Genomic DNA, 25836 nt, shown 5'->3' on the forward strand with positions numbered 1-25836 from the left:
ATTTAGGAGGCCGCAATGGCACAGTGAATAAATAAAAATGTAGAATAGGACCCCCCATATGAGATTGCCTTGGCGTGGCGGGGTGGCTCAATATATTGATCAATATTTTGCTAAATGTCTCATTTTGAATGCAGTAAGATATGTGCATATGCACCTCATGTTATGCGTTCTGACCACTGGCAGTGCTGGCTCTTCTCTCTTTTTATTATAATATATATATATATATATATATATATATATATATATATATATATATATATATATATATATATATATATATATTATCTGTTCGAAAGAGGAGTTTTCTAAAAATGTTCCCACTGAACAGTACTCTAGTGGAGGTATAGACTACACAAAAAGGGCACTGTAGTGTGGAGAAAATAAGGCTTTACAGGTAAGAACAAGCATATCTCATACTATCCATAAAGGACACAAGATTATAGCTGCTGCTTATAGGAAGTGGACACTTAACTGCTGTCTGGTTAAAACAGGCTGTCATCCATCCAAAGAACAGATAAAAACTTGTTCAAAACTTGTTCACTGATTAGTAGGGGTCAGACTCCATGGACCCTCATCATTCGGCAAGGCATCTGACCTGCTTGTCCATTTCAGAATGGGAATATATGGTAAGCGCCCTATTCTACACCACGAAGAGTTGATAACTTGTTTGAACTGAACAAACAATTTAAAAGGGAATCTGTCAGCAGCTTTTTTGCAATTTAATATGAGAGTAGCACAATATAGAGCAAGAGAGCCTAATTCCAGGGTTGTGTCACTTATTAGGCTGTGTGGTGTAGTTTCAATACAATCAGTGTTTTATCAGTAGGAGATATTCACTGCCTGACTAGGTCTCACGTGCAGGCTAGTCCAGCTCATCTGTGTAATCCCGCCCCCACCACTGATTGGCAGCTTGCTGACAATGCATAGTGTAAATGTTAAGCAGCCAATCAGGGGTGTGAGTGGGGTTGTACACAGCTCAGCATTTTGATCACTTCTACGTCTTAGCAAAAACCTCCTGACAAATTCCATTTAAAAGAGATTGGCCACATTCCCTTGTTGGTGTAGGTTTCCTCACAAACTGACTAGAATTTCTGACCATACAATGGTTGAAGGTGGAGAAGCATGTGACCAGACCAATCCATCAGCAGCCTCCCATTTGTAAAGCAGCTTTCACATGTGAGGGGATTTATATTTGGGGGGCTGATGGACATGTCTGGTCACATGCTCCTCCATCAGCAGTTACTGTATGGACAGAAGTGCTAGAATGGAAGTAAGAGCAATCAGATGATTGTATGTTTAAGGAGACAAAAGAAAACGCAAGTGTTAAAAAAATAAATAGCAAAACATTTGGTATTGTAGTGTGCATAAAAGTCTGATCTTTCAAAATACAACCCCGGAACCAGGACTTTTGTGGATGTGTTGGGGCTGTGACATATTCCTCCGCTCAGAATAGAATCTTGCCTAATTCCAACATGGCCTCTGTGATCCGAATTAGGTCCTATTGATGCAGGTAAGCGAGTCTGACTGGGTGACATTGGAAACTGAGTCCAGTTCCTTAAAGAGTACAGATGGCAGAGAGTTTCAGAACGTCGATTGGAAGCAAGAAATCCTGAGGGGACAGATACCTTGGACCATCCAATCTTGTAGGACTTGGATGCATGTGAAGACAGGCATCTGTGGTGACAATTTGCCAGTGTAGATAAAGCAAGGACCGTCAATAAGATGAGGGGAAACTGAGCCACCAGTAGAGAGTGATTGACAGATGTGGACAGAAGTATACTCAGGTGCTGAGAATCTAAGAGGGAGAAGGCCTAGGTACAGGTCACACTGCCCCTGGCTTAGTTAGGAATGGTGCATCACATCAACAGGAGCTGGTTAGGAGGATTGTTAGAGATATAGAAGGAAGATAATCCCAGCCTCCATGCAAAAGTAAATAGTTAAAGCCACCTAGACAGTGTAGATAGAGGGGCGCGAGAAAAGCTGGAAAATCAACTTGACTCAGACAAGCAGAAAAACCAAGAGGAGACGATAGGATGGTCAATGTAATACAGCGTCCATCAGGGTCACGTTCTCAGCACTTCTCCCTTTGGTTTAAGGAAGGGGTACTAGAAGACAAAATAAATGAGTGACCTTGATCTGGAGGGGCTGCTGAAGAATTAATCTACGCTGGAGGCACCTGCTCTCCACCTGTGGGGTAACTGGGTGCTGATTGATCCCTGTGTTCACCAGGCCTTCAGTCGACACTAAGAGCCTATTCAGACAAGACGATGATCAGGCACCTAGCGTCCCTACGAATTCTCATTCCTGATAGTTGGTCTGTCTTAAAAGGCTAGAAATCACCAGCTGAAAACAGGAGAACCATCATTCTTTGGATGACAGAACATTTAAAAATCATCGTTCTCGAGGGCTGGCAGCCAAGGTTGAAAGAAGCAATGTATAGGAGCTCCTGCTGGAATTCAAGACATAACCTTACATCCCGTTAAAGATCCTTCCCACTGTGAATGGACTGGTACATACCCTGTACACGGTTTCCTGAGAGAGCCTCGGCTGGTAAGACCTGCTTGGAGGGGTCACATGACATCAAGGCCTCATCCTACCAGCACTCAGCGACTCAAGACACTGAGGACTCACAACCCCATAATGTAATTTGCTGCTTAAGTTTGCCTTCACACTGGGGTCCCAGGAGATTAGAGCAGAAAACTCTTTGACTATGTTCACAAACGGTGTTTTTTTCTGCAAGGAAAGCCTGCTCTTTTGGCAGTAAAGAAGCCAGTTATAAAAAGCAGGTTTTGCTACGTTTTTGCTGTCTCTTGTGTACGCTGATAAAGTTTAGTGCCTCCCAAAAAATCATGATGCAACTTCCTTAAGGATTTTGCACCAAGACCTTACCAGCTTTATTTACGCTGTGTTTTTGCACTCATGCTTTCTATGGGTGAAAAAACGCAGCAAAAACGTTGAAAAATGTGAAATGCTACAGTTTGCAAAAAAGCAGCAGTTTTCCAAATCAGTCAGGACAAAAAACAATGAGTGCATGAGATTGCTGAAATCTCATAGCTTTTGCTGGTACTGTAAAACACAGCTGAACATTTGCATAAAAAAAGCAGCAGAAATCCAACATGTGAACAGGATCTTTGGCTGAGGGAGAATCAGTGACAAAAGTGTGCTGGGGCAGCTGCCCCTTCTCTCTCCTCAGTTTCTGGGTTGCCTTGATACCATCCTGCACTCACAGTTCACTGTAAGGCTGTGTGCATACAGTGCGTTTTGATGCATTCTCGTTGTGTTTTTTCCACTCGAAAATTGGCCCAAACCGCTACGGAATCTTTATTCCAGCTAATTCAATGACAATCCTTAAGTGTGTACAGGATCAGTACATTTCCTTTGAGTATTTGCAGTGCATTTTTTTCTGTAGCATGTCAATTCTTTGTATGTTTCTGCAGCGGTTTTCATCCATTGACTTCAATTGAGTCAGTCAAATCCACAGCAAAAATGCAGGTGTAAAAAGGTTTGCAGTCTTGCTGCTGATTTGCTGAGTTTTTGTTTGCATTTTTACCGGCTTTCTATGGTGTTTCCCACCGTGTCATCAGTGTGACAGCATGGGAAACATCGGTTGTAAAGCTACCGCCAGTAAGACTGACGGTCAGAGCGCTGCTGAGTCATGCTGTCAGATGTCAGCATGACCCCGCAGTTGTGACTGTGACCCACGGTAACACTACTGCCGGCAAGATTGTCAGAGCGCTGTGACTGTGACCCGCAGCGGTGACCTATGGTAAAAAGCTCACCGCAGGTCAGCAGGCGTGGGCTTATGAGACTACTGCTCCCATTGGGCTAAGTCTGCTGTCACTGATAACAGTGACAGCAGGTGCCGCTGATGGCAGATGTAGTCTAATCAGCCTATGCCTGTGCTCACAGTTAAAAAAATAAATAAATAAAAATAATAAAATAATTACATATATGCAGTTCTGACGATCCTGATCATTTTGAAAGCAGTCAATGCTCTCAAAGAAAGACGGCGATACACTGACAGGAGGTAATCACTCCCGCAGTGTATCACTGAGCTGCCCTGAGAAAGTTCTCCTGCTGTGGTGCGTAAGTGAGAGCATTGGAGCTGATCAGCTGATGAACTCAGGTGAACTCTCACGTCAGCTCAGTGATAGGGAATCACAGGAATTCTGAAAGGACTACACACTCAGAAGTTACCAAGACATAGGGCAGTCTGTGACTACATAGCTTCAGTCTTGTGACGTGAAAAGTTTATTAAACAAATATATAGACAAAAAGTGTAAGCTCAAGTTTTGCAGTATTGGGTCACAAAGTGAAAAAATAGGTGGTTAGAGTACGGAGGGATGACCAGCACCATATGCCCACTTCAGTACTGTGTAGTCAATTGTAGCATGTTACCTGTTCAGAATCATCATTAGCTAGGTACTAGATCATAGCAGGGTTAATTCAAGTCCCAGGAAGATGCTTGTACTTAAAGCTACATGTGCACGTTGAGTATTTGCTTGCAGAAATTTCTGCAAGGTGTCTGCATCTCTTGGCAGCAAAAGCGCGCGTTTTTGGTGCATTTTTGCATGCGCTTTTGGAGAGCAATGAAGGCTTTTTTGAGCTAAATAAAAATATTTAAAAAAAAGTTTGATGTAAATTTTTTGGTTCAACACCACCTTTTTCTTGCTGATGCAGTGGCATCAGAGAAATGGGATTTGGGTTGGTGTCAGCAGCTGTCATTGACACCTAGCCATAGGCTAAAGCCCCAGTTACACACTGCGATATCGCTAGCAATATCGCTGCAAAGTCATCGATTTTGTGACGTTGCAGCGATATTGCTAGCGATATCGCTGCATGTGATACTTACCTCCGACCGGCTCCCCCGCTGGTAATCTCTGATCGCGCGAGAAGCTGCTGGACCATTCCTTGTCGGTCGCTTCCTGCTGTGACGACGAGCGACGCGTGGAGCCGGGCGGGAGGACGCATGATCGCCGCGTCTGACAGGTAAGTAGCGATCCCCGTCCCCAGCGATGTCGCTGGTGAGATCTGCCTGAGTGGCAGCTCACTAGCGACCACCTAGTGATGCACCAGCGATCCTGACCACGTCATATCGCCGGTCGGGATCGCTGGTGCATCGCTAGGTGTAAAGGTACCCTTACTAATGAAAAGGTGTCAGCCTGATACCCTCATTACTAAGCCGATCAGTAAATAGTGTGTTTACTGATCGGCTTAGTAATGAGGGTGTCGGGCTGACACCTTTTCCTTACTAAGCCTAGGTGTCAATGACAGCTACTGACACCAACCCCAATTCCCATTACTCTGATGCTACTGCATCAGCATGAAAAAGGTGGTGTTGAACCAACAAAATTACTTCAAACTTTTTTTTTTTTTTTTTTAAATATTTTATTTAGCTCAAAAAAGCCTTCATTGCTGTCCAAAAACGCAAGTTTTTGACATAGCGTTTTTGCTGCCAAGAGATGCAGAAACCTTGCAGAAATTCCTGCAAGCAAATACTCAATGTGCGCATATAGCCTTAAACGCAAGCATGTTCCTGGGACGTGACTAAACCCTGCTATGATCTAGTACCTAGCTAATGATGATTCTGAACAAATAATGTACTACAATTTACTACACAGTACTGAAGTGGGCATATACTGCTGGTCATCCCCCCATACCCTGACCACCTATTCTTTCACTTTGTGACCCAATACTGTAAAACTTGAGCTCACATTTTTTGTCTATATATTTTTTTAATAAACTAATTCCCATCACAATAGTGAAGTTACGCAGTCACCGACTACCCTATGTTGTCCTTCCTAAATTCCCATGATTCCCTATCTTACTGGGGACTGGATTTTTATGTATAATTTCTGCTAAACGCAACAAATTCTGTGGGCTGCACACCCCTGACACTATGAGCCCAGCCAGAAATTCTGCTACTGAGAAACTGAAAGAATTTGCCCATCATACTCCACGAGAAGGGGCAGGCAACCGTCATCAGACTCCAGGAAACAAGACCAGGCACCCCAGAGGAACAGATGGAGAAAGGCGGGCCAACTCTGAAACAGCTATCCAATGAACCATTACGTCTAAAACTGGAACAAGTCAAAATTGATGTGGGCCTACTCAGACACAATCAATATGCAGAAGCTGAGATCGAGGGTGTCCGAGGTGGAGGATTGGTAATCGGCTTTAGATGACCTCACAGCAGGGATGCCTAATGACATATGATACCTCACTGGGAGGTCAGAGCTTTGGCATCAAAAGGCAGATGACTTGGAGAATCGACTCCATCGAAAACAATCTCCACATTAATCGGACTTCCTGAAAGAGCAGAGGGAGAATTTGTTGAGAAATGGCTCAAGAAATAATTTGCGGATGCACCATTCTCTTAGGCCTTTGATGTGGAATGAGCATTCATAGGGTGCTGGCTAAACCAGCTCCTCCGGAGGCAGCCCTCAGACCACTCTTGGCCAGACTTCTAAATTGTAGTGACCGAGAAATTACGTTTTGACAAGACCAGCGTTTCCATCTTCCCAGACTTTTCCACTGAATTACAGAAGTAAAGAGCCACATTCATTAATACCAAACATTGCCTGCCAGATTTCCAAATTAGCACAACCGACTTAGTTGCAAGTGGTTGACGGAGACCGGGATCATTTCTTTACCACTTCTACTGAGGTGATGACTGGCTGACCAAGAGAAGGAAGGTGAAGAGGTAGAATCCAGCAAAGATAACTACATCTTCTGGGTTTCCTTGATTTTTTTTTTTTAAAGTAATTCTGAGCAATTACTTTAATTTGATTCCTCCCTAACCCATTTACTCAGACTAACGACAGACTTCACTCCCAATTCTTTCTGGCATTATATACAGTCCATGTGGTGATGGCCTTGATGCAACCGTAGGGACTCTTCTAATATGTGTGCCACAAGCACGGGATCTTTGATACCTGATGGCTGCAATTCATAAGTTTAGGTTCAGTAACTTTTTTCTATGGCTCCAATTGAACCTGACCTGTTTGATGTCTCTTGTATTGATGATTGCCCTGCATACATTAGGTTTTTAATTATTTTATATTTCTATAGTGAAACAGTTTAACAATGTACATGGGCCGAATGGGTCCTTGGCCTGAAATCCACACCTCCCTCAAAAGGAGACGCATCGAGATGTATAGTTGTTACGTTTCTTATTGTGAAGTGTAAGGGGCTTTACAACACCCAGGAAAAGTGTTCAAGTGTTTTCTTCATATATAACCCCCAGGTGGTGTGCCTTCAGGAAACCCACCTCACCCCAAGCACAAGTAGCATCTTGCTGAAGCACTGGGTGCAGAGGTCTCTACAGTCCTACCACACATTGTACTCAAACGGAGTTTGAGTGCTTGTGCATAAATCCCTCAGATAGGAGGTAACATATTCACCGAAGATCAATTTCACCCATTGTAATCCTAGCCATTTACAATCCTCCTCTGGCTAATCTGGAAGTCTTAAAAGAGGCAGCTATATTCAGGACCAGATATCCTTCTGCTCCAACATTCTATTTAGGGGACTTTAACTTGTTAATGGACCTTCAAAAATTGTGCTCAGGGGCCTTTGCATTCATAGATTTCTGAGGTCGAGTTGGGGTGGTTGGACCACTGGAGGATGAGAAAATAGGTATTAGACCTACCGGTAATGATGTTTCCAGGAGTCCATCCTGACAGCACCATGGAGCACATCCTCCTCCTCCTTACAGGGACAGGAAAGCACACAAGAGGTTAAAAGGCCCCGCCCCACCCCTCTTCCCTCAGTGATTTAACAAGTACCACAGCGTGGATAATGCAATAATTCTTTTAATGATACCATCATATCACATCATATGACATAGCATAACATAACAGGGAGGGAACTACACGTGCTGTCAGGATGGACTCCGAGAAACATCATTACCAGTAGGTCTAATACCTATTTTCCAGGACGTCCCCCTGACAGCACTATGGAGAGTACCAAAGCACCTCCTCAGGGTGGGATCACTGCCTGGAGAACTTTTCTCCCGAATGCAGTATGTTGGCTTGATAACACATCAAGCTTGTAGTGTTTGCAAAATATATTAAGGCTGGCCCAGGTTGCTGCTCTACAGATTTGCTCGACTGAGGCGCTTGCGCGCTCAGCCCAGGAGGCCAAAACTGCCCTGGTAGAGTGGGCCCTTAAGGAATCTGGCGGGCTAGCGCCTTCCGACTGGTAGGCGTCCGAAATTACCGCGGTAATCCATCTTGCGATGGACGCCTTGGAGGCTTTTTTCCCCCTTATTTCTACCCCCAAAGAGGATGAACAGGTTTGGGTCAATACGCCAGTCATTAGTGGCCTCTAGATAGGTTATAACTGCCTGTCTTACATCTAGAGAGTGGAGACACTGTTCCTTCCCATTGCGGGGATTGCTGCAGAAGGATGGTAACACTATCTCCTGATTTATATTCTGGTAAGAGGCTACCTTGGGGATAAACGCCGGATCTAATCTTAAGATTATCTGATCTTCTCTGATCTGGAGATATGGATCTTTGGTGGACAGGGCCTGGATCTCTCCTATTCTTTTGGCCGTGGTGATGGCTACAAGGCCGTCTTCCGAGTGAGAGTTGAAATGGTCATCCTTTCACTAGGGATGTAGGGGTCCCTACATAAGGATGTGAGTACCAGGCCGAGGTCCCATGGCGGGGTGAGCTGCCTAATTATGGGGCGAAGACACTGCGTGGCCTTTATGAATCTTACCACCCAAGGATGGGAAGCTAAAGGGTAGTCAAAGTAGGAGCTCAAGGCCGAAATCTGGACTTTTAATGTGCTGGGTTTAAGCCCCTTATTATACCCCGACTGTAGAAAGTCTAGAACACTAGGGAGGTCGGGGGTACCTGCCAGGAGGTCGGACCTGCCACCTTCCAGGCAGTATCTCTTCCATATCTTCCGGTAGATTGCGGATGTTACCGGCTTCCTGCTGGCCATTAGAGTGGATATGACCTGATCGGATAAGCCCTTTGCTCTCAAGATGTTCCTTTCAGGATCCATGCCGAGAGGTGTAGTCTTGCTGGATCTGGGTGACGGATCGGGCCCTGGTGGATGATGTCCTCCATCAGGGGTAGCTCGACTGGGTTTCCTACTGCCATGGCCCCTAGCAGCGGAAACCAACTTCTCCTTGGCCAGTATGGCACTATCATCATCAACGTCACGCGGTCCTCGCAGATCTTCCTGAGTACCGCTGGTATAAGCGCCAGTGGAAAGGGAGCTGTTTCCGGCTGCGAATCTTACTGATTCGGCTGACGTATCTGAAAGAAATGACGTGGCTGATTTCATCAGGGGGAGGGAAGCTAGGATCTCGGATCTAGGGGTTTGTTGGTTAAGTGCTCTTCCAACTGCCCCACCCATAGGAACATGGACCTGGCCACCGAGGTAGCTGCTACGTTAACCCTAGTGAGGGCTGCCGCGGTTTCCGATGTTCTCTTTAACAGGACATCCGCCTTCCTGTCCATTGGGTCTCGGAGACTTGACGAGTCCTCGAAGGGGATGGCGGTCTTTTTGGTAACCTTAGCTACAGGAACATCGATCTTAGTAATTTCCTCCCACAATCGAGTTTCCTCTGGGTCAAAAGGCAGTCGGCTCTTAAAGTCCCGGGACAGCACGAGTTGACGTTCTGCCTCCTTCCACTCTTCTAGGACCATTGTCTTAATGTGCTCACTCACAGGGAACACAGTCTGTCTCCGAGCAACCAGTCCCCCAAACATCAGGTCCTCTCGGGACTGCGGCTTAGGAACCTCCTCAATTTGCATGGTGTTCCTTACCGCTGCACCAAGTCCTCAGTGTCCTCTAGTCTAAACAGGTATTTCCTGCCTTGGTCCCACCTGTCAGTCGGGATCTCTCCCTCGGGATCCGAGTCCCAGAGGTCTGACCCCTCGCGAGCTTGTTTTCGAGGCTAGCTCCATCTCCCACCTCGGCCGCTTCCGGCCTGGGGGACTGTGGCCGTGAGAGGCTGGATCTGGAGGCCTGTACTTCCTCCCGGATCAGGGATCGCATCTCGGCCAGGAGGGACGGTTGCTCATCTCTTACGACCCTTGAGGTGCAGGGTCCACAGAGAGTTTTGACGTGGGTGTCTGGCAGCTTTACCCTGCAGACCTGGCATCTGACAGATTTAGATGTGGCCTTGGCCGGATCTTTAGCGTCTGCCGGGGGGGCTGGGGTACCCTTCTCCCGTATGGTACAGAACAGGGATAGTCGGGTCAATCGTCCTGGGCTGCGGGGAAGGCGGTGTGGGGGGTGGATTGCGCCAAGTGCACTTACCCCTCTGTCGGCTGGTGCCTCTGAGTCCATAACCACCAAAGATGCTGCTGGCATGCTCTGAGTCTGCTGGCGCACCCAGGCTGCTGGCGCGCTGATTCAAAGTCAGCGCGTGACGTCACTGCCGCGCCACGGGTCCTCCCCAAGACCACGCCTGCGGCTTCCGCTTCCTGCCCGGATCTGACGTGCCCCGGGCATTCTGTAATGGCGGCGCCCGCGCCCGTCTGCGGGGATCCAGCTTCATGCGTCCTGTGAAGCCGGCGCCTGCACCGCCCGCTGCCTGCGGGGACTCTGCTGCCACTGCGGCGCTGCCTGGAGCCGAGAGCCTCCCATCGGGAGGAACGGCTCCCTCCAGGAGCGCGTCCTGCTCCTGTCTTTGGGGCAGAGGGACTCCCCACCGGGAAGTGTCGGTCCTGGGCATCCCGGCAGGGGGAAGGTTTGGACTGGCCTCCCGATCCCCCTGCGCCCTCCGGTAAGCTGATCTTCCTCTCGTATGTCCCTCCATGCAGGGACAGGAAAGACACTGAGGGAAGAGGGGTGGGGCGGGGCCTTTTAACCTCTCGTGTGCTTTCCTGTCCCTGTAAGGAGGAGGAGGACATCCTCCATGGTGCTGTCAGGGGGACGTCCTGGAAAAAATGATTCTAGAGTGTACTCTTGTTATATTCTCCCTAGAAACATGTATAGAATTGACTGTGTTCAGAAGTGTGGAGACAATTCAGATCATTCCCAAATATAACTGGAGCTGACCTCTCCCCCATCCGAAATGTGTAGTAAATATAGGATACATCCCTTCTGGTTGTCCCTAACTGGGAAAAATGGTAGAATAACTGACCAAATTCAAGTGTTTTGGGAAGCTAACACTAGTGAGGGACATGTAACAGTGACCTGGAAGGTCTTCATTGCCTGTCTGAGAGGAGGTTTGAGATCTACCATCTCCTACAATCTAAAAATTCTCAATAGAGAGCGAGAGAGATAGAGATAGAGAGGTTAGCCCAAGGATGTAGGTCATTACAGATAGATTTGTGGCTGACCCCTCTGACACAAATAAACGCAGCAGACTTCAGACTGGTAGACAATAGCTACAAGTTATAAAAGAAAGTGGAGAGACATCTATTCTTTACCAGATCATCCTTTCTTGAGTTTGGCAATCAGACTGGGCATGTGCTAGCACATATAGTTAAAGAGAACCTGTCATCAGGATCATCCATGTTAAACCAAAGTTATGGGCAGAATGGTGCTGTCATACTGATTTAATACATACAGTTAGTGTAAAAATCTGCAGCCTGGTTTTTAAAAAATCATCATGATAAATTTCAGTTTCCTCAGTGCTTCATGCTTGCTGTTGGGACTGTGGGTAGGGTTTGCAACACTGAATTTTCTCCAGTCCTTCGGGTTAGTGATCCTGGTGGGAGGGTGGTGTCCAATTCTTGTGAGATTCTGTCGATTTTCTTACTGATAAAGGACTTGTACTTCACTCTGGTTGATTATCCAGAGGAAACTCTAGAAGAACATTTGGATGATATAAAGCTCACAATCCTCAAAGGGAAAAGTGCTGCAGTCTTAGAAACTCCTATTACTGAAGAAGAAATAATGGAAGTGGCCAGAAGAAAGGCAAAAGAGGAAGTCTCCGGGTCCAGATGGACTCCCACTGGAAGTTAGATATTTAGACCAACTGGCCCCTCAGCTTCTTAAAGTATATATCAGAAAAAGTAACAAGAAAAGCAGCACTCACCCGATCCTTCTTTCAAGATGTGGTTTTAATCCATAAAATCGATTACATTGATATTTGCGGGGCAGCAGGTCTCAGGGGAGTTATTTCATTAACAGTGAGACCTGCCAGACTGGCTAAAGTACTGTGCTCTTGTTCAGTCATCTATTTAACATGAGTTCCATGTACCATAACTAATAAAATAAAAGTGCTACACATATTTGATCTTTTAAACCCATTGTTTATTTCTTGGACTCTTATTTTATTTATTTCACTGGTTAATTTATTTTAATCATTTCATGATCAGATTTGCACCTTATAAATATAGTTGTCACTTACAATTTTTTCGTTATCACATGATTTCAAATGTTACAATGCTTGAACTTTGACATGACATGTGCCCGGTTTGGTGGCTTTTCTTCAAAAAATACCGCTTATAAAAACTGCCTTGATCTGTAATTCCACACACTGGGTTTTGTCCTAAGGAAGAAGTCTTGTGCGACTTCGAAAATGCGTTGACTATTAAAACCTGTTCTGAATAAAGCTTTTAAAGAAACCATCAGTTTCCTGGGTCCTTCAGCAGCGCAGATTCAGACACTTCACCTTTTATCAAGTATAAAGGCAAGGTTTTCTTTGCCAGACAGTATTAATGAGCAGTGAAAAATGCTGCATGCTCTTGTGTTCAATGAGGTAATCTAGTTATGATCAATAATCTGCAATAAAGCGAGTTTAAAAAAAAAAAAATCATTACATAGTAAGGCCGAAATGCGGTAAAACCGCATTATCTTTCTAGTCACATGCGTAGTAAGTGCGGGAACACCGCTTACTACACATGTGAACCAATTTAAATAATGTCTTACCTTATGACACAAGTAGGCAAAAGAACACGGCACTCCAGAGAAAAAGGAAGGTTGTTCGGTGCTCCATCCAGTTCAGCCTATAAAATTCTGTGAGAATAAATCCCCAGATCTACATCCTTCTGAAGAACCTAACAATAACTGTAAGATACAATATCGTTACGCTCCAGGAAGACATCCAGGCCTCTCTTGAACCCTTCGACTGAGTTCACCATCACCACCTCCTCAGGCAGGGAATTCCAGATTCTCACTGCCCTAACAGTAAAGAATCCTCTTCTATGTTGGTGGAAAAACCTTCTCTCCTCCAGACGCAGAGAGTGCCCCCTTGTGACCGTCACCTTCCTTGGCATAAACAGGTATCTCGGAGAGATATTTCTCAAGAGCACATCAGCCTGTATAAACAGACCATAAGCAGCAGAGAACATGATGTCCTCTGTACACAGCGCAATCATATAAACGATCATTTTGTTAGCGTAGAAGGGCGGTCAGCCTGTTTATACAAGTCGTTACATGACAGCCGATCAGCTTGCATGCAGTCAATTGGAGGTTGTTTAACGGCCGTGGTCGGGCGGTGTGAATGGCTCCCAAGCTAAAACTGACTGGCTTAGGGTATGCATAGGCTGTATAGCAGGTGGAAAGAGCTTGTTTGGGTTGGCTGCCAGCTATAACCAATGGTTCTGGATCCCCCAATAACACAGATGGGAAAAGCCTGTATTTTAAATTTTTATCATCAAAAAACATTTGTCAAATTATAGCATCTCTAACGCCTCTGTTCCTTGTTCAATTTTAGAGACCTTCTGCTATTGGATACTCAATATAAACTAATATATCTGGAAAGTCTAAGGATATGTTCCTACGGTCAGTAAACTCTGCAGGTTGGATGCGCCGTACATCCGTAGCAGCCAGATATTACAGCATAGTGGATGGGATTTCATGAAGTCCCATCTACAGTATGCGTCCAGAGACGCCTCCGGCTTCCCTGCGTAAACGGACATGTGGCGCGTCTTTCCAGACTGCAGCATGTCTATTTATGTAGCAGAGACGCTCAGTCTACGCAGCATAAATTACCCATAGACTATCATTAGATGCGGTAAAACCGCAATATCTTTCTAGTCACATGCGTAGTAAGTGCGGGAACACAGCTTACTACACATGTGAACCAATTTAAATAATGTCTTACCTTGTGACACAAGTAGGCAAAAGAACACGGCACTCCAGAGAAAAAGGAAGGTTGTTCGGTGCTCAAGTAAGGTTTCCAACCCATAAATATGTACAAAATACTTGGCACTCAAAAATGAAGAAGCAGTATATAGGAATCCAGGGGGCATCCTTACACGGCGGCACCCTGGATTCCTCCTGCGGGCACTAAGCGCTGTATGTTTGCAGAGCCTGCACCCCTAGCGCTGTTAACCCATTCCTGTAGCCCAGTCACATTAATCCAACCAGATAGACTCGTGCTCCAGCCTCTATATAATACCAGGTATATCTCTTTCAGATATTGATTTATGTCACTATAGGCATCTCTCTCGTACTGATGAACACATAGCTGACACAGATCAATTCTGAGAGCTTCTTCTACACTGATGGAATGAATTTCTGTGGTCACCATCCTTCACTATAGATTATTCTTCTGACGTTTGACTTTTTTTAATGCAATTGCATTAGAAAAATATGTCCGTTGCAGCTTCTGACAAATGTTTTGTTTTGTTCCCTTGTTTACTCTTTCTGTAAATTATAGTTTTCTACCAAAAGAAACGAAAAAAAAAAAAAACCTTTCTTATGAAGGTCCGTTGTTGGACCAAAAACGTTCATACGATACGAGTCTATTTTTGTCTGGATGCTAAATAAAGAATATACTGCTTCTTCATTTTTGAGTGCCAAGTATTTTTGTACATTACCTTGTGACACAGCCAGAAGTTTACATCCACTGCAGTTCTCGTGATGACTGAGCTGACAGCGAGAACTGCCATGCACGTGACTGCCGAGGACGGGGTTATGTCCGGTCACTTGCCAAGTTCTCATGATCAGGTGACCGCGAGAACCAAAGTGCAAGTGACCGCTTGAGACATCAGCGGTCATCATCTTCAAGCTCGGTGTCTGGATGTCAGGCTGAGTCATGGCATAATGCCACCGTTCAGCCTGACATCCAGAAGTAGCAGAGCTGGAGTCATCGTGGGACAGTATGTATATCTTCTCGGCGGACAGCTAAGGATATTGTTGCTTTTATATTTTATTTCTCTTACAGGAGAACGAGGGCGTCGGTGTAATAGGCAATGCAGTAAGTATGTTTTAATAAAGATTATTAAAAGAGTTGGTGGCTTAATTTCAATTAAAGGACTTTATTTTGGCTGTGTCTTCATTTACCATGTAACTATAGGATCAGTAATGAATAGGTGTCTTATAGACACTTCTCCATTACTAAGCCGTGGGCTTGATGTCACTTGACAATACAAAGGTGACATCAACCCCACAAATATTACCCCACTTGCCACCTCTTACAGGGCAAATGGGAACAGCCGGGTAAAGTGCCACATTTGGCGCATCTTTGGATGTGCTAATTGTGGGGTGGCTGCGGGCTGCAATTATTAGGCTGATGAGGGCCAATATCCATGGGCCTCACCAGCCTGAGAATACCAGGCCGCAGCGGTCTGATTTTTTCCTTGGCTGGTTAACAATAATAAGGGGACCCCACGCTATTTTTTTTTTTAGGGGATCCCACTATTTTTGCTAACCATCCAAGGTAAGCAGACTGCTGCGGCCTGGTATTATCAGGCTGGTAAGGTTCATGAATATTGGATCCTTACCAGCCTGAAATACCAGTCCCGGTAGTCCGCTTTACTCTGTCTGGTTAACAGATATAAGAGGACCCCATTCAATTTTACTCAAAATTATTATTTATTATTATTTTCCTCCACTTCCTGTGTCATGTGCGTCCGGCGGTGTCACAAGATTCACCAGTATGTAAATTAGTACAAATCTGTAGTAAGCTGCGTTCCTGCACCTAATACACATGTGACTAGGAAGATAATGCGGTTTTACCGGATCTAATGAAAGTGTATGGGTAATTTACATAACATTACGTAACATAACGCTACATAAATTGACATGCTGAGGTCTGGAAAGACGCCCTGCATGTCCGTCTCTGAGTGATCCGCGGGCATCGGTACACGCATTGTGGGCATGGGTTTTCTTGAAATCCCATCCACTATGCTGTAACATCTGGACGTACCCACAGGGAGGTGAATAATGCGATTGCGGTCTACGGGGGGGGGGGGGGGGTTTGATTCTTTAACATATAAATGCCTAATTGTATGCAATTTGATATAAGTTGTAATTGTTATTTTTGTTGAATAAAAATCATCTGATTTAAAAACAAAAAAAAAAAATCTGGATGCTGCGGAAGGCACAGATGACCGGTACAGCTGCACTATTCCGGGATGTACGCAGCAACCACCAGCCCGCAGCATTTACGGACCATGGGAACATATCCCAATATATCTGCAAACAGGAAATCACCTTTTTCCTTCCCAGAAGACAACTTTCAATTAAGCTTTATTTCAAGTTACAAAAAAATGCATGCAATGACAAAACGCATCAAAAACGCAGGTGACCTGCCAGTGACCTCAGATGCAGATTTTGCATGCGTCAAATCCTGAGCAAATACTGAGCCATTCCTGGTCGTGTGCACATACCCTATGGGTAATTTACGCTGAGGAAACTGAGCCTCTCCGCAAAATAAATAGACATGCTGCGGTCTGGAAAGACGCCACATGTCCGCTTACGTAGGGAAGCCAGAGGTGTCTCTGAACGCATAGTGGAGATGTGATTTCATGAAATCCCATCCACTATGCTGTAACATCTGGATGCTGCGGGTTAGATGCTCCGGATGTACGTCCTACCAGCAGCGTCTACTGACCATGGTAACATACCCTCACATTCAAAGAAATAGGAGAAACTGTCTGTGTGTTACATGTTAAACTAGAGCCAGAACAGAACAACATGTTACAGCAAATGGTATCAGACAAAGACTGCTCTGGAGAGATCAAGAGAAGTATTTTAGAAAATGCCACAAAGACAAAGTAACTTTTCTTCATTGGGCTCAGAGTGGATGCCATGATAAGAGCACGGTTTGTTACTCTGCCAAGCAAATAAGTTAACTGTTAAACGTTTTTTGTGAAAATTGAAATTAAGTGTGAAGTCCACAAAGGACACCATAAACATCCCATAAAATTTGAGTGTTTGATATAGATGGAGAAGGGCAAGTAATCTAAAAGTATTCCAGCAACCTTTGTATTTATTTATAAAGGTCTTAGCAACTTTCACATGGCTAACACAACATTCATAGAGAAAGCTGGGAGGAAGACGTACCATCAGTATATTTCTGCATACTAATATATTTTTAGAAACATGATTGCTACTGAAACCCAAAATGACAAATAGCACTTGGGGGTTAAATAGAAAATATAATATATAAAGCTGAGTGTATGTGTGTGTGTTACTATGTATCAAGCCACGCCCACTGCACGCCCACTCCATATAGCCACGCCCACTGGCGGATGGAGAGCGGGGTTATAGAGGGAAAGTGCGGGATGTGGGTGGAGCTGCAAGGGACAGAGCGGAATATGGATGGAGAGCGGGGCTGGGGAGGCAGAGAGCGGTGCTGGGGAGGCAGAGAGCGGGACAGCGGGTGGAGAGCAGGCGGAAAGAGCGGGAAAGAGAGCGTCGGAGAGAGCGGGACGCGGAAAGAGAGAGCGGGACGCGGAAAGAGAGAGCGGGACGCGAAAAGAGATCGGGACGCGGAAAGAGAGAGCGGGACGCGGAAAGAGAGAGCGGGACGCGGAAAGAGAGAGCGGGACGCGGAAAGAGAGAGCGGGACGCGGAAAGAGAGAGCGGGACGCGGAAAGAGAGAGCGGGACGCGGAAAGAGAGAGCGGGACGCGGAAAGAGAGAGCGGGACGCGGAAAGAGAGAGCGGGACGCGGAAAGAGAGAGCGGGACGCGGAAAGAGAGAGCGGGACGCGGAAAGAGAGAGCGGGACGCGGAAAGAGAGAGCGGGACGCGGAAAGAGAGAGCGGGACGCGGAAAGAGAGAGGAGCGGGACGGCCAGTGGAGAGAGCGGGATGGCCAGTGGAGACAGAGGCTGCTGAAGGAGAATGTGGGGCTGTGAAGGGAGAATGCGGGACGGCGATTGGAAAGTGGGGCTGCGAAGGAGAGAGTGTGATGGTGGATGGAGAGCTGGGCTGTGGAGTGAAAGCGGGGCTGCTGAGGGAGAGAGCGGGAAGGCCAACGGAGACAGGGGCTGCGGAGGGAGAGAGCGGGACGGCCAATAGAGGACAGGGGCTGCGGCCGGAGAGAGCGGGACGGTGAATGGAGAGCGGGACGGTGAATAGAGAATGCAGGACGGCGGGTGGAGAGCTGGGCTTAGGAGGAGGAGAGCTGGGCTTAGAAGGAAGAGAGCGGGACGGCGAGTGGAGAGCGGGGCTGTGGAGGGAGAGAGCTGGACGGCAGTTAGTTTCCATGCCTGGGCAACGTCGGGCTCTTCAGCTAGTTAACTATACTTCTCTTTCACTCCTTTTAAACTTAATGCTACATGAAGATGCACCAACAAACTTGCAAAAAAAAAACAAAAACAAAAAAAAAACAAATACATAATATATATGTATACATAAAAAAAACTAAAAAAAAAATCCATCTATATGTATATATTGAAGCACCGCTTAATCACGCTGGTCAAAATCCCTGGTGCACAAGAAAGGGGAGCAATAAACGAAAACACAAAAATAGGTATTAGACCTACCGGTAATGATGTTTCCAGGAGTCCATCCTGACAGCACCATGGAGGACGTCCTCCTCCTCCTTACAGGGACAGGAAACACACGAGAGGTTAAAGGTCACGTCCCACCCCCTCTTCCTCAGTGATTTGACAAGTACCGCAAGGTGGATGATGCTAATAACAGTTTAATGAAATAATCATATTACAGCATATGACATGTCGAAATACAACATAGCATAACATAACAGGGAGGGAAGTACCCGTGCTGTCAGGATGGACTCCTGGAAACATCATTACCGGTAGGTCTAATACCTATTTTCCAGGACGTCCACCTGACAGCACCATGGAGAGTACCAAAGCACCTCCTCAGGGTGGGATTACCGCCTGGAGAACTTTTCTCCCGAATGCGGTCTGCTGACCAGCCAACACGTCAAGCTTATAGTGCTTGCAGAATGTATTTAGATTGGCCCAGGTTGCTGCTCTACAGATTTGGTCAACCGAGGCCCCCGCCCGTTCAGCCCATGAGGCTGATACCGCCCTTGTAGAGTGGGCTTTTATGGACCCTGGCGGGCTAACGCCTTCGGCTTGGTAGGCGTCAGAGATTACCGAGGTAATCCAGCGTGCGATAGACGCCTTAGAGGCTTTCTTCCCCTTATTTTTACCCCCAAAGAGGATGAACAAGTTTGGGTCGATGCGCCAGCTATTGGTGGCTTCTAGATAGTCTAGCACCGCGCGCCTCACGTCCAGCGAGTGAAGGCGCTGTTCTTTTTTATTACGGGGATTGTCGCAGAACGATGGTAACACTACCTCCTGGTTTAGATTCTTTGAGGAGACTACCTTCGGGGTAAATGCCGGGTCTAACCTTAGGATTATACTATCCTCTCTTATCTGTAAATATGGGTCCTTAGTGGACAGGGCCTGGATCTCCCCTATTCTTTTGGCCGTGGTAATGGCTACTAGGAAGGCCGTTTTACGGGTAAGGGCAGAGATGGTTATTTTCTCGTCTAGAGCATAGGGGTCTGTACAGAGAAACCTGAGTACCAGGCCCAGGTCCCAAGGCGGGGTGAGCTGCCTAATCGTGGGGCGCAGGCGCTGCGTGGCTTTTATAAATCTTATTACCCAGGGATGTGAAGCTAGCTGGTAATCGAAGAAGGCGCTTAAGGCTGAAATCTGGACCTTTAGAGTACTAGGTTTAAGGCCTTTATTAAAACCTGCCTGCAAAAAACTTAGTATGCTAGGGAGGTCAGGGCTGCCTGCCACGAGATCGGACCTGCCGCCTTCCAGACAGAATCTTTTCCATATCCTTCTATAGATTGCGGATGTCACCGGTTTCCTACTGGCCAGTAGGGTGGATATGACCTGGTCCGACAGTCCTTTTGACTTCAGGATGTCCCTCTCAGGATCCAAGCCGATAGATGAAGTCTTGCTGGGTTTGGATGGTAGATCGGGCCCTGGTGGATGATGTCCTTCCACAGGGGTAGCTCGACTGGATTTCCGACTGCCATGGCTCCTAGAAGGGGAAACCAGCTTCTCTTTGGCCAGTATGGAGCGATCAGCATCACTCGTGCGTGGTCCTCGCGTATCTTCCTGAGCACTGCCGGTATGAGGGCCAGTGGCGGGAATGCGTAGGAGAGGGATTCTCCCCAGGTCTGACTCAGGGCATCCACACCCTCTGGGTGGTCCGTCGGATTCAGGGAATAGAACCTGGGGACTTTTGAATTCTTTCGGCTTGCGAAGAGATCTATGCTGGGGGTCCCCCAACGCTGACAGAGATGGTTGAAGATCTCTTCGTTCAGTTCCCATTCCGTCGGGCGGATCCGTTGTCTGCTCAAGTAGTCTGCTACTTCGTTTTGGGAACCCTCTAGGTGTACCGCGGTCACTGATTGGACTGTTCTTTCTGCCCAAGCGAATATTTTTTCCGCTAGGTCCTGTAGTGGTTGATGTCTGGGCCCTCCCTGGTGCTTCAGGAATGCCACTGTCGTCATATTGTCGGATAGAATACGGACGTGACGATTCACTAGTATCGACCGGTTCCGCCGTAGCGCTTCCCAGACCGCGTAGAGTTCTCTGAAATTGGAGGATCTGGTCTTGATGTCTACTGGCCATTTCCCCTGGAAGATTCTCCCTTCTATGTGGGCTCCCCAGCCCCACACACTGGCGTCCGTGGTGACTACCACGTATGGAGAGGCTGTCCAAAGTACGCCCACCTGAAGGTTTCCGGACCGTGTCCACCACCGAAGGGACTCTCTTACTTGTTCTGGCAGCCTTAGGGGTCTGTCTAGCGAGGCCTGACTTCTGTCCCACCTCGCAAGGATCTCTTTCTGCAGTGATCTTGAGTGGAATTGTGCCCATCGGACGCACTGGATGCAGGCCGTCATGAGGCCCAGGACCTCCATCGCCTCTCTTATGGAGCACTGACGTCTCAGCAGGTTTCTGGTTCTGGTCTGAATAATCTTCTGCTTCTGTTCGGGTAGCCAGGATATTCTGTCGGTTGAGTCTAGGAGGACCCCGAGAAATATTTTCCTGGTTTCTGGCCTGATGTTCGACTTCTCCCAATTGATCACCCATCCAAGGAACTCCATTACCGTAGTCGCTCGGTTTCTGTCGCGAACGAGCGCTTCCCTGGATCTTGCCACCAGTAGGAAGTCGTCTAGATAGGGTATGATCACAATACCCTGATCTCTCAGGTAGGCCACTACTTCTCCCACCAGCTTTGTAAAGATTCTGGGAGCTGAGGCCAACCCGAATGGAAGACACTGAAACTGGAAGTGGCAGGTCCGGGCTGGTAAACTGACCGCAAACCTTAGCAGCCTCTGGGATGAGGGATGGATAGGGACCTGGTAGTAGGCCTTCTTTAGGTCTAGGGTGCACATGACGGCGTCCCGATCTATCAGCAGGGTTGCGGATCGGACCGATTCCATCCGGAATCTCTTGTACCTGACCCAGGCATTCAGTGGTTTCAGGTTTATGATGGTACGGGCCTCGCCGGACGGCTTTGTGATCGAGAACAGGGACGAATAGTGCCCTTTCCCTCTTTCTGACGGGGGAACTGGTACTATGACCTTTGATTTTACCATGTCCTGAAGATCCGTCCACATTGCGGAGTCTTCCAGGACGACAGTGGGGGTAATATATCTTTCGGGGGGAGGCGAATAAAGTTCTATGTTGTAGCCTTTCGCGATGGTTTTGAGAACCCACTGATTGTGGGTAACTCGGGACCAGTTTGTTGCGAAGTGGCGAAGTCTCCCCCCAATGCCTATGGCGTCATTGCCTCCCTGATCTAGAGGTTGATGAGAATGGGGGACCTCTGTCCCTTCCGGTCTGGCTGAAGGAGCCTTTATAGGAGCCTCTTCTGGACCTTGCCCGACCCCTGAACTCGGTCTGCCTCCTAGGAAAGGGGCCTCTCCGAAAGGGCTGGGGCCGCCTGGGTTTTTCCTCCGGGAATCCCTTCTTTTTATCGGACACCGACTCTAGAATGTTATCTAGGGCTGGCCCGAATACCCTCAGGCCCGAGAAGGGGATGGCGCATAACTTAGTTTTTGAAGCGTTGTCCCCTGACCAGGATTTGAGCCAGACTGCTCTTCGGGCCGCGTTGGAGAGGGAGCTGTTTCTGGCTGCAAATCTTACCGATTCGGCCGATGTATCGGATAGGAACGCCGTAGCCGATTTCATGAGCGGAAGGGATGCTAGGATGTCTGATCTAGGGGTCTTGTTGGTTAGATGCTCCTCCAACTGCCCCATCCACAAAAACATAGATCTGGCCACCGAGGTGGCTGCTATGTTGGCCCTAATAAGAGCCGCCGACGTCTCCCACGCTCTTTTTAGTAAGACGTCTGCTTTCCTATCCATCGGGTCTCGAAGACCTGATGAGTCCTCGAATGGGATAGCCGTTTTTTTGGTAACTTTAGCGACTGGGACGTCTATTTTAGGAATTTCCTCCCATGCCCGGGTTTCCTCAGGATCAAAAGGCAGTCTGCTTCTAAAGTCTCGGGAGAGTGTCAGTCGACGCTCTGCCTCCTTCCACTCCTCCTGGACCATCGTTTTGATGTGTTCACTTACAGGGAACACTACCTGTCTCCGGGCCACCAGTCCTCCGAACATTAAGTCCTGTCTGGACTGTGGTTTAGGGACCTCCTCTATCTGCATAGTATCTCTGACTGCTTGGACCAACCCGTCTGTGTCCTCCAGTCTGAATAGGTATTTCCTGCTCTGATCCTGTCTATCCCCCCGGATCTCGCCTTCTTCTCCCTGATCCGAATCCCGGAATTCGGACTCCTCACTAGGGCTTTCTTCCGACTCTGGGTCCGCTTCCCACCTTGGACGTTTGCGACTCGGCCCTGGGCTGGGAGACTGACGCCGTGCGAGGCTGGATGTAGAGGCCCGAACTTCCTCCCTTATCAGCGATCTCATTTCGGCTAGGAGGGATGGCTGTTCCTCGCCTACGACCCTTGAGGTACAGGGTCCGCATAGGGTCTTGTTATATGCGTCTGGCAGCTTTACCCTGCATACTGGGCACTTGACCGATTTGGAGGTGGCCTTTGCCGGGTCCTTCGTCCCCGAGGGGGATTCTGTCGGGGCTCCCCTCTCCTAATAATACAGAAGGGGCACCTATTCAGATCTGGGTTGGGGTAATGGGCGGGGGAGGGTGGTCTGCGCTATGCGCACTTACCCCTCCACCTGCTGGAGCGACCCCTTCCATCCTGGCGCAGTCACCGAAGCTTTCTCCCTGGTTCTCCAGAAGCGCGCTCTGCCTTAGGAGCACGCGATGTGGACCCCCCAGGCGAGCGGTCTGTGGTTCAGTGGCGAGTCTCAATAGCGAGCGCTGTCTGGCCTTCAGGGGCGAGCGCTCAGTGGCTGTCAGAAGCGCGCGCCAGGATTCAGGGGGCGGCGTCTGACGTCACCGGATGTGACGCGCGGCCTCTCGCGCTAGGCCGCCTCCCCCACTTCCTGTTCTGCGCGCGACTATGGCGGCCTCCTCTGTCCTGCGCCGTGGGGAGCCGACCCCCATCTGTCAGCGTCAGACTGCCGCTTCGGCCTCTTCGCCTGCAATGGCGGACTGCGGGGGCCTCGTTCCTGCCTCCCAGTGCCGCTGCGCCGGTCGCCCGTCGGTGCCCGCCTCGCCTGCAGCCTGCGGGGAGCCGACCATCACCTGCCATGCGGTGAGTCTTTGGAGCCGAGAGCCTCCCATAGGGAGGAACGGTTCCCTCCAGGAGCGTCGTCCTGCTCCTGGCCTTTGGGGCAGAGGGACTCCCCCCTGGAGAGTTTCAGCCCCGGGACCTCTTGACAGGGGAAGGCTTGGACTGGCCGTACGATCCCCTGAGCCCCTCCGGTAGCTTCTCGTGTGTCCCTTCGTGCAGGGACAGGAAAAACACTGAGGAAGAGGGGGTGGGACGTGACCTTTAACCTCTCGTGTGTTTCCTGTCCCTGTAAGGAGGAGGAGGACGTCCTCCATGGTGCTGTCAGGTGGACGTCCTGGAAAGTGGAAATACCTCTGGTCAGGAAGGGTTTAAAGGTGGTAAGACACTCCCTTTACAAATGTGCAAACATTTTCAAAAAGTCAATATTAACAGGAAATAAGACACTGCCGTTGTCAGATTAGTGTATAGTGGTTGACCCTTTCGGCTATTCATCAACCCACAAATAAAAAGTATAGCATCACAATTTACTGCATTCTGTGAAACTGACAATAGAATAATTATCAGATGTAAGATCAACTTGTCTGGATGATATTAGCAGTAAACACTAATAAATGGGAGAATCACAGAATACAGACAAGAAGAACAGAAGGGCGCTTGTGATTTTCACCCCATGACTCTTTTCATTAAACAGAAAAATACAAGTGCATCGGACATAAATGGTGCATATTACGGCTATGTAGGAAAAGAAAAATACAAGTTGGACAACTTTTTCAAAGTCCATGGAAAATCCAAACTTGCTTCACAAAGAAAAATATTGCAATAGTGTCAAGTGTCAAACAACTTATGAATAACAGTGGTCAAACAAATCTGGACCTCTGGCCTTTCTTTACTGGAATGTTTATTGTAGCGGATTTATTTTACACTTTTGCACAATATGTCACACACACAGAAACATAATTAGCAACTAACTTACATGAGTTTGGCAACCGCCAGTGCCCTTTCTGGATCAGCAGTTCCCTATAGAAAAATATAAGACATATATAAAACCATAAATCACAAGTAAATGTTTTTCCAAGTAGTATTAGGCTATGTTCACACGCTGCATTTTTTAAGCGTTTTTTCCTGCAGGCAAATCCTGCTCGCTCAGCAGTAAGAAATTTGTGTCAAAAAAGCAGGTTTTGCTTCGTTTTTGGTGCGTTTTTGTGAGGGTAAATCTGTACATGCTGATTAAGTTTTGCGCATAACAAAAATCTGATTCTACTTCATCAGGTTTTGGCACCAAAAACGCAGCAAAAACCGATACCTGCTTTTTGTCAACCACCTATTGCTTTTAATGGGTGAAAAACACTGAAAAAAATGCTGAAAGAAGAGACATGCTGCATTTTGCCAAAAAACAAAGGTATTGCACAAAATAAGAGGACAAAAAAAAAAAAAAAGTTGTGTGCAGGAAATTTCTGAAATCTCAGACTTTGCTAGTACTGTAATCTGCAGCTGAAAATTTGCATTAAAATAAAAGGAAAAAAGAGCAACATGTGAACACAGCCTTAAAAGGGAAAAAACACTATTTGGCTTTTGGAGTGCAAATTTGGCTGAAATAGTTTGCAGGTGCCAAATGCTGAGCTTTGAGGTGCTAGAAGAGAAGAACACCCCCAAAAGTGACACATTTGAAAACTACACCCTTACAAAATTCATCTAGAGGGCTAGGAAGCATTTTTATCTCACATGTGTTTCACCAATTTCTTTATCATGAGATTATGAAAAAAAAACCAAACATTTGTTACAATAAGCAGATTAAGCTCAAAATTTCATCTTTGGCATGCATGGCTATAAAATAAAAGTACGGTAGTCTGTAATTTACTACATTTTCTCTCGTGCGCAGCAATACCTTCTATATGGTGAGATACTGCTGTTACACATACTGCACAGTTCAGAAGAGAAGCAGAGAGTGTCATGATCCCAATGCAGGTTTTTGAGCTGCACACCGGGGGTTAATGTCTGGAGCTCTGTGCAGGTTTTGACCTGCACACTTGGGGTTAATGATTGTGGCCTCTTTCTGGTTCTGGGAGAGCTTCATAAACCTC

At 47.2% G+C, this 25836-nt stretch overlaps 1 protein-coding gene across 2 annotated transcripts in view; it reads right to left on the bottom strand.

The window, feature by feature from the left end:
- DUS2 (dihydrouridine synthase 2) overlaps positions 1-25836 on the bottom strand; it is a 291549-nt gene that overhangs the window by 169142 nt on the left and 96571 nt on the right. For both annotated transcript variants that reach the window (XM_073550793.1, XM_073550792.1), the window contains one exon: positions 24729-24772. In XM_073550793.1, coding sequence (XP_073406894.1) covers positions 24729-24772 — 44 coding nt within the window. The remainder of the gene's footprint in view (positions 1-24728; positions 24773-25836) is intronic.

This window comes from Dendrobates tinctorius, unplaced genomic scaffold, assembly GCF_039654945.1.
Source record: "Dendrobates tinctorius isolate UK_male_01 unplaced genomic scaffold, ASM3965494v1 ptg000170l, whole genome shotgun sequence".
In the NCBI taxonomy this organism is placed as follows: domain Eukaryota; kingdom Metazoa; phylum Chordata; class Amphibia; order Anura; family Dendrobatidae; genus Dendrobates; species Dendrobates tinctorius.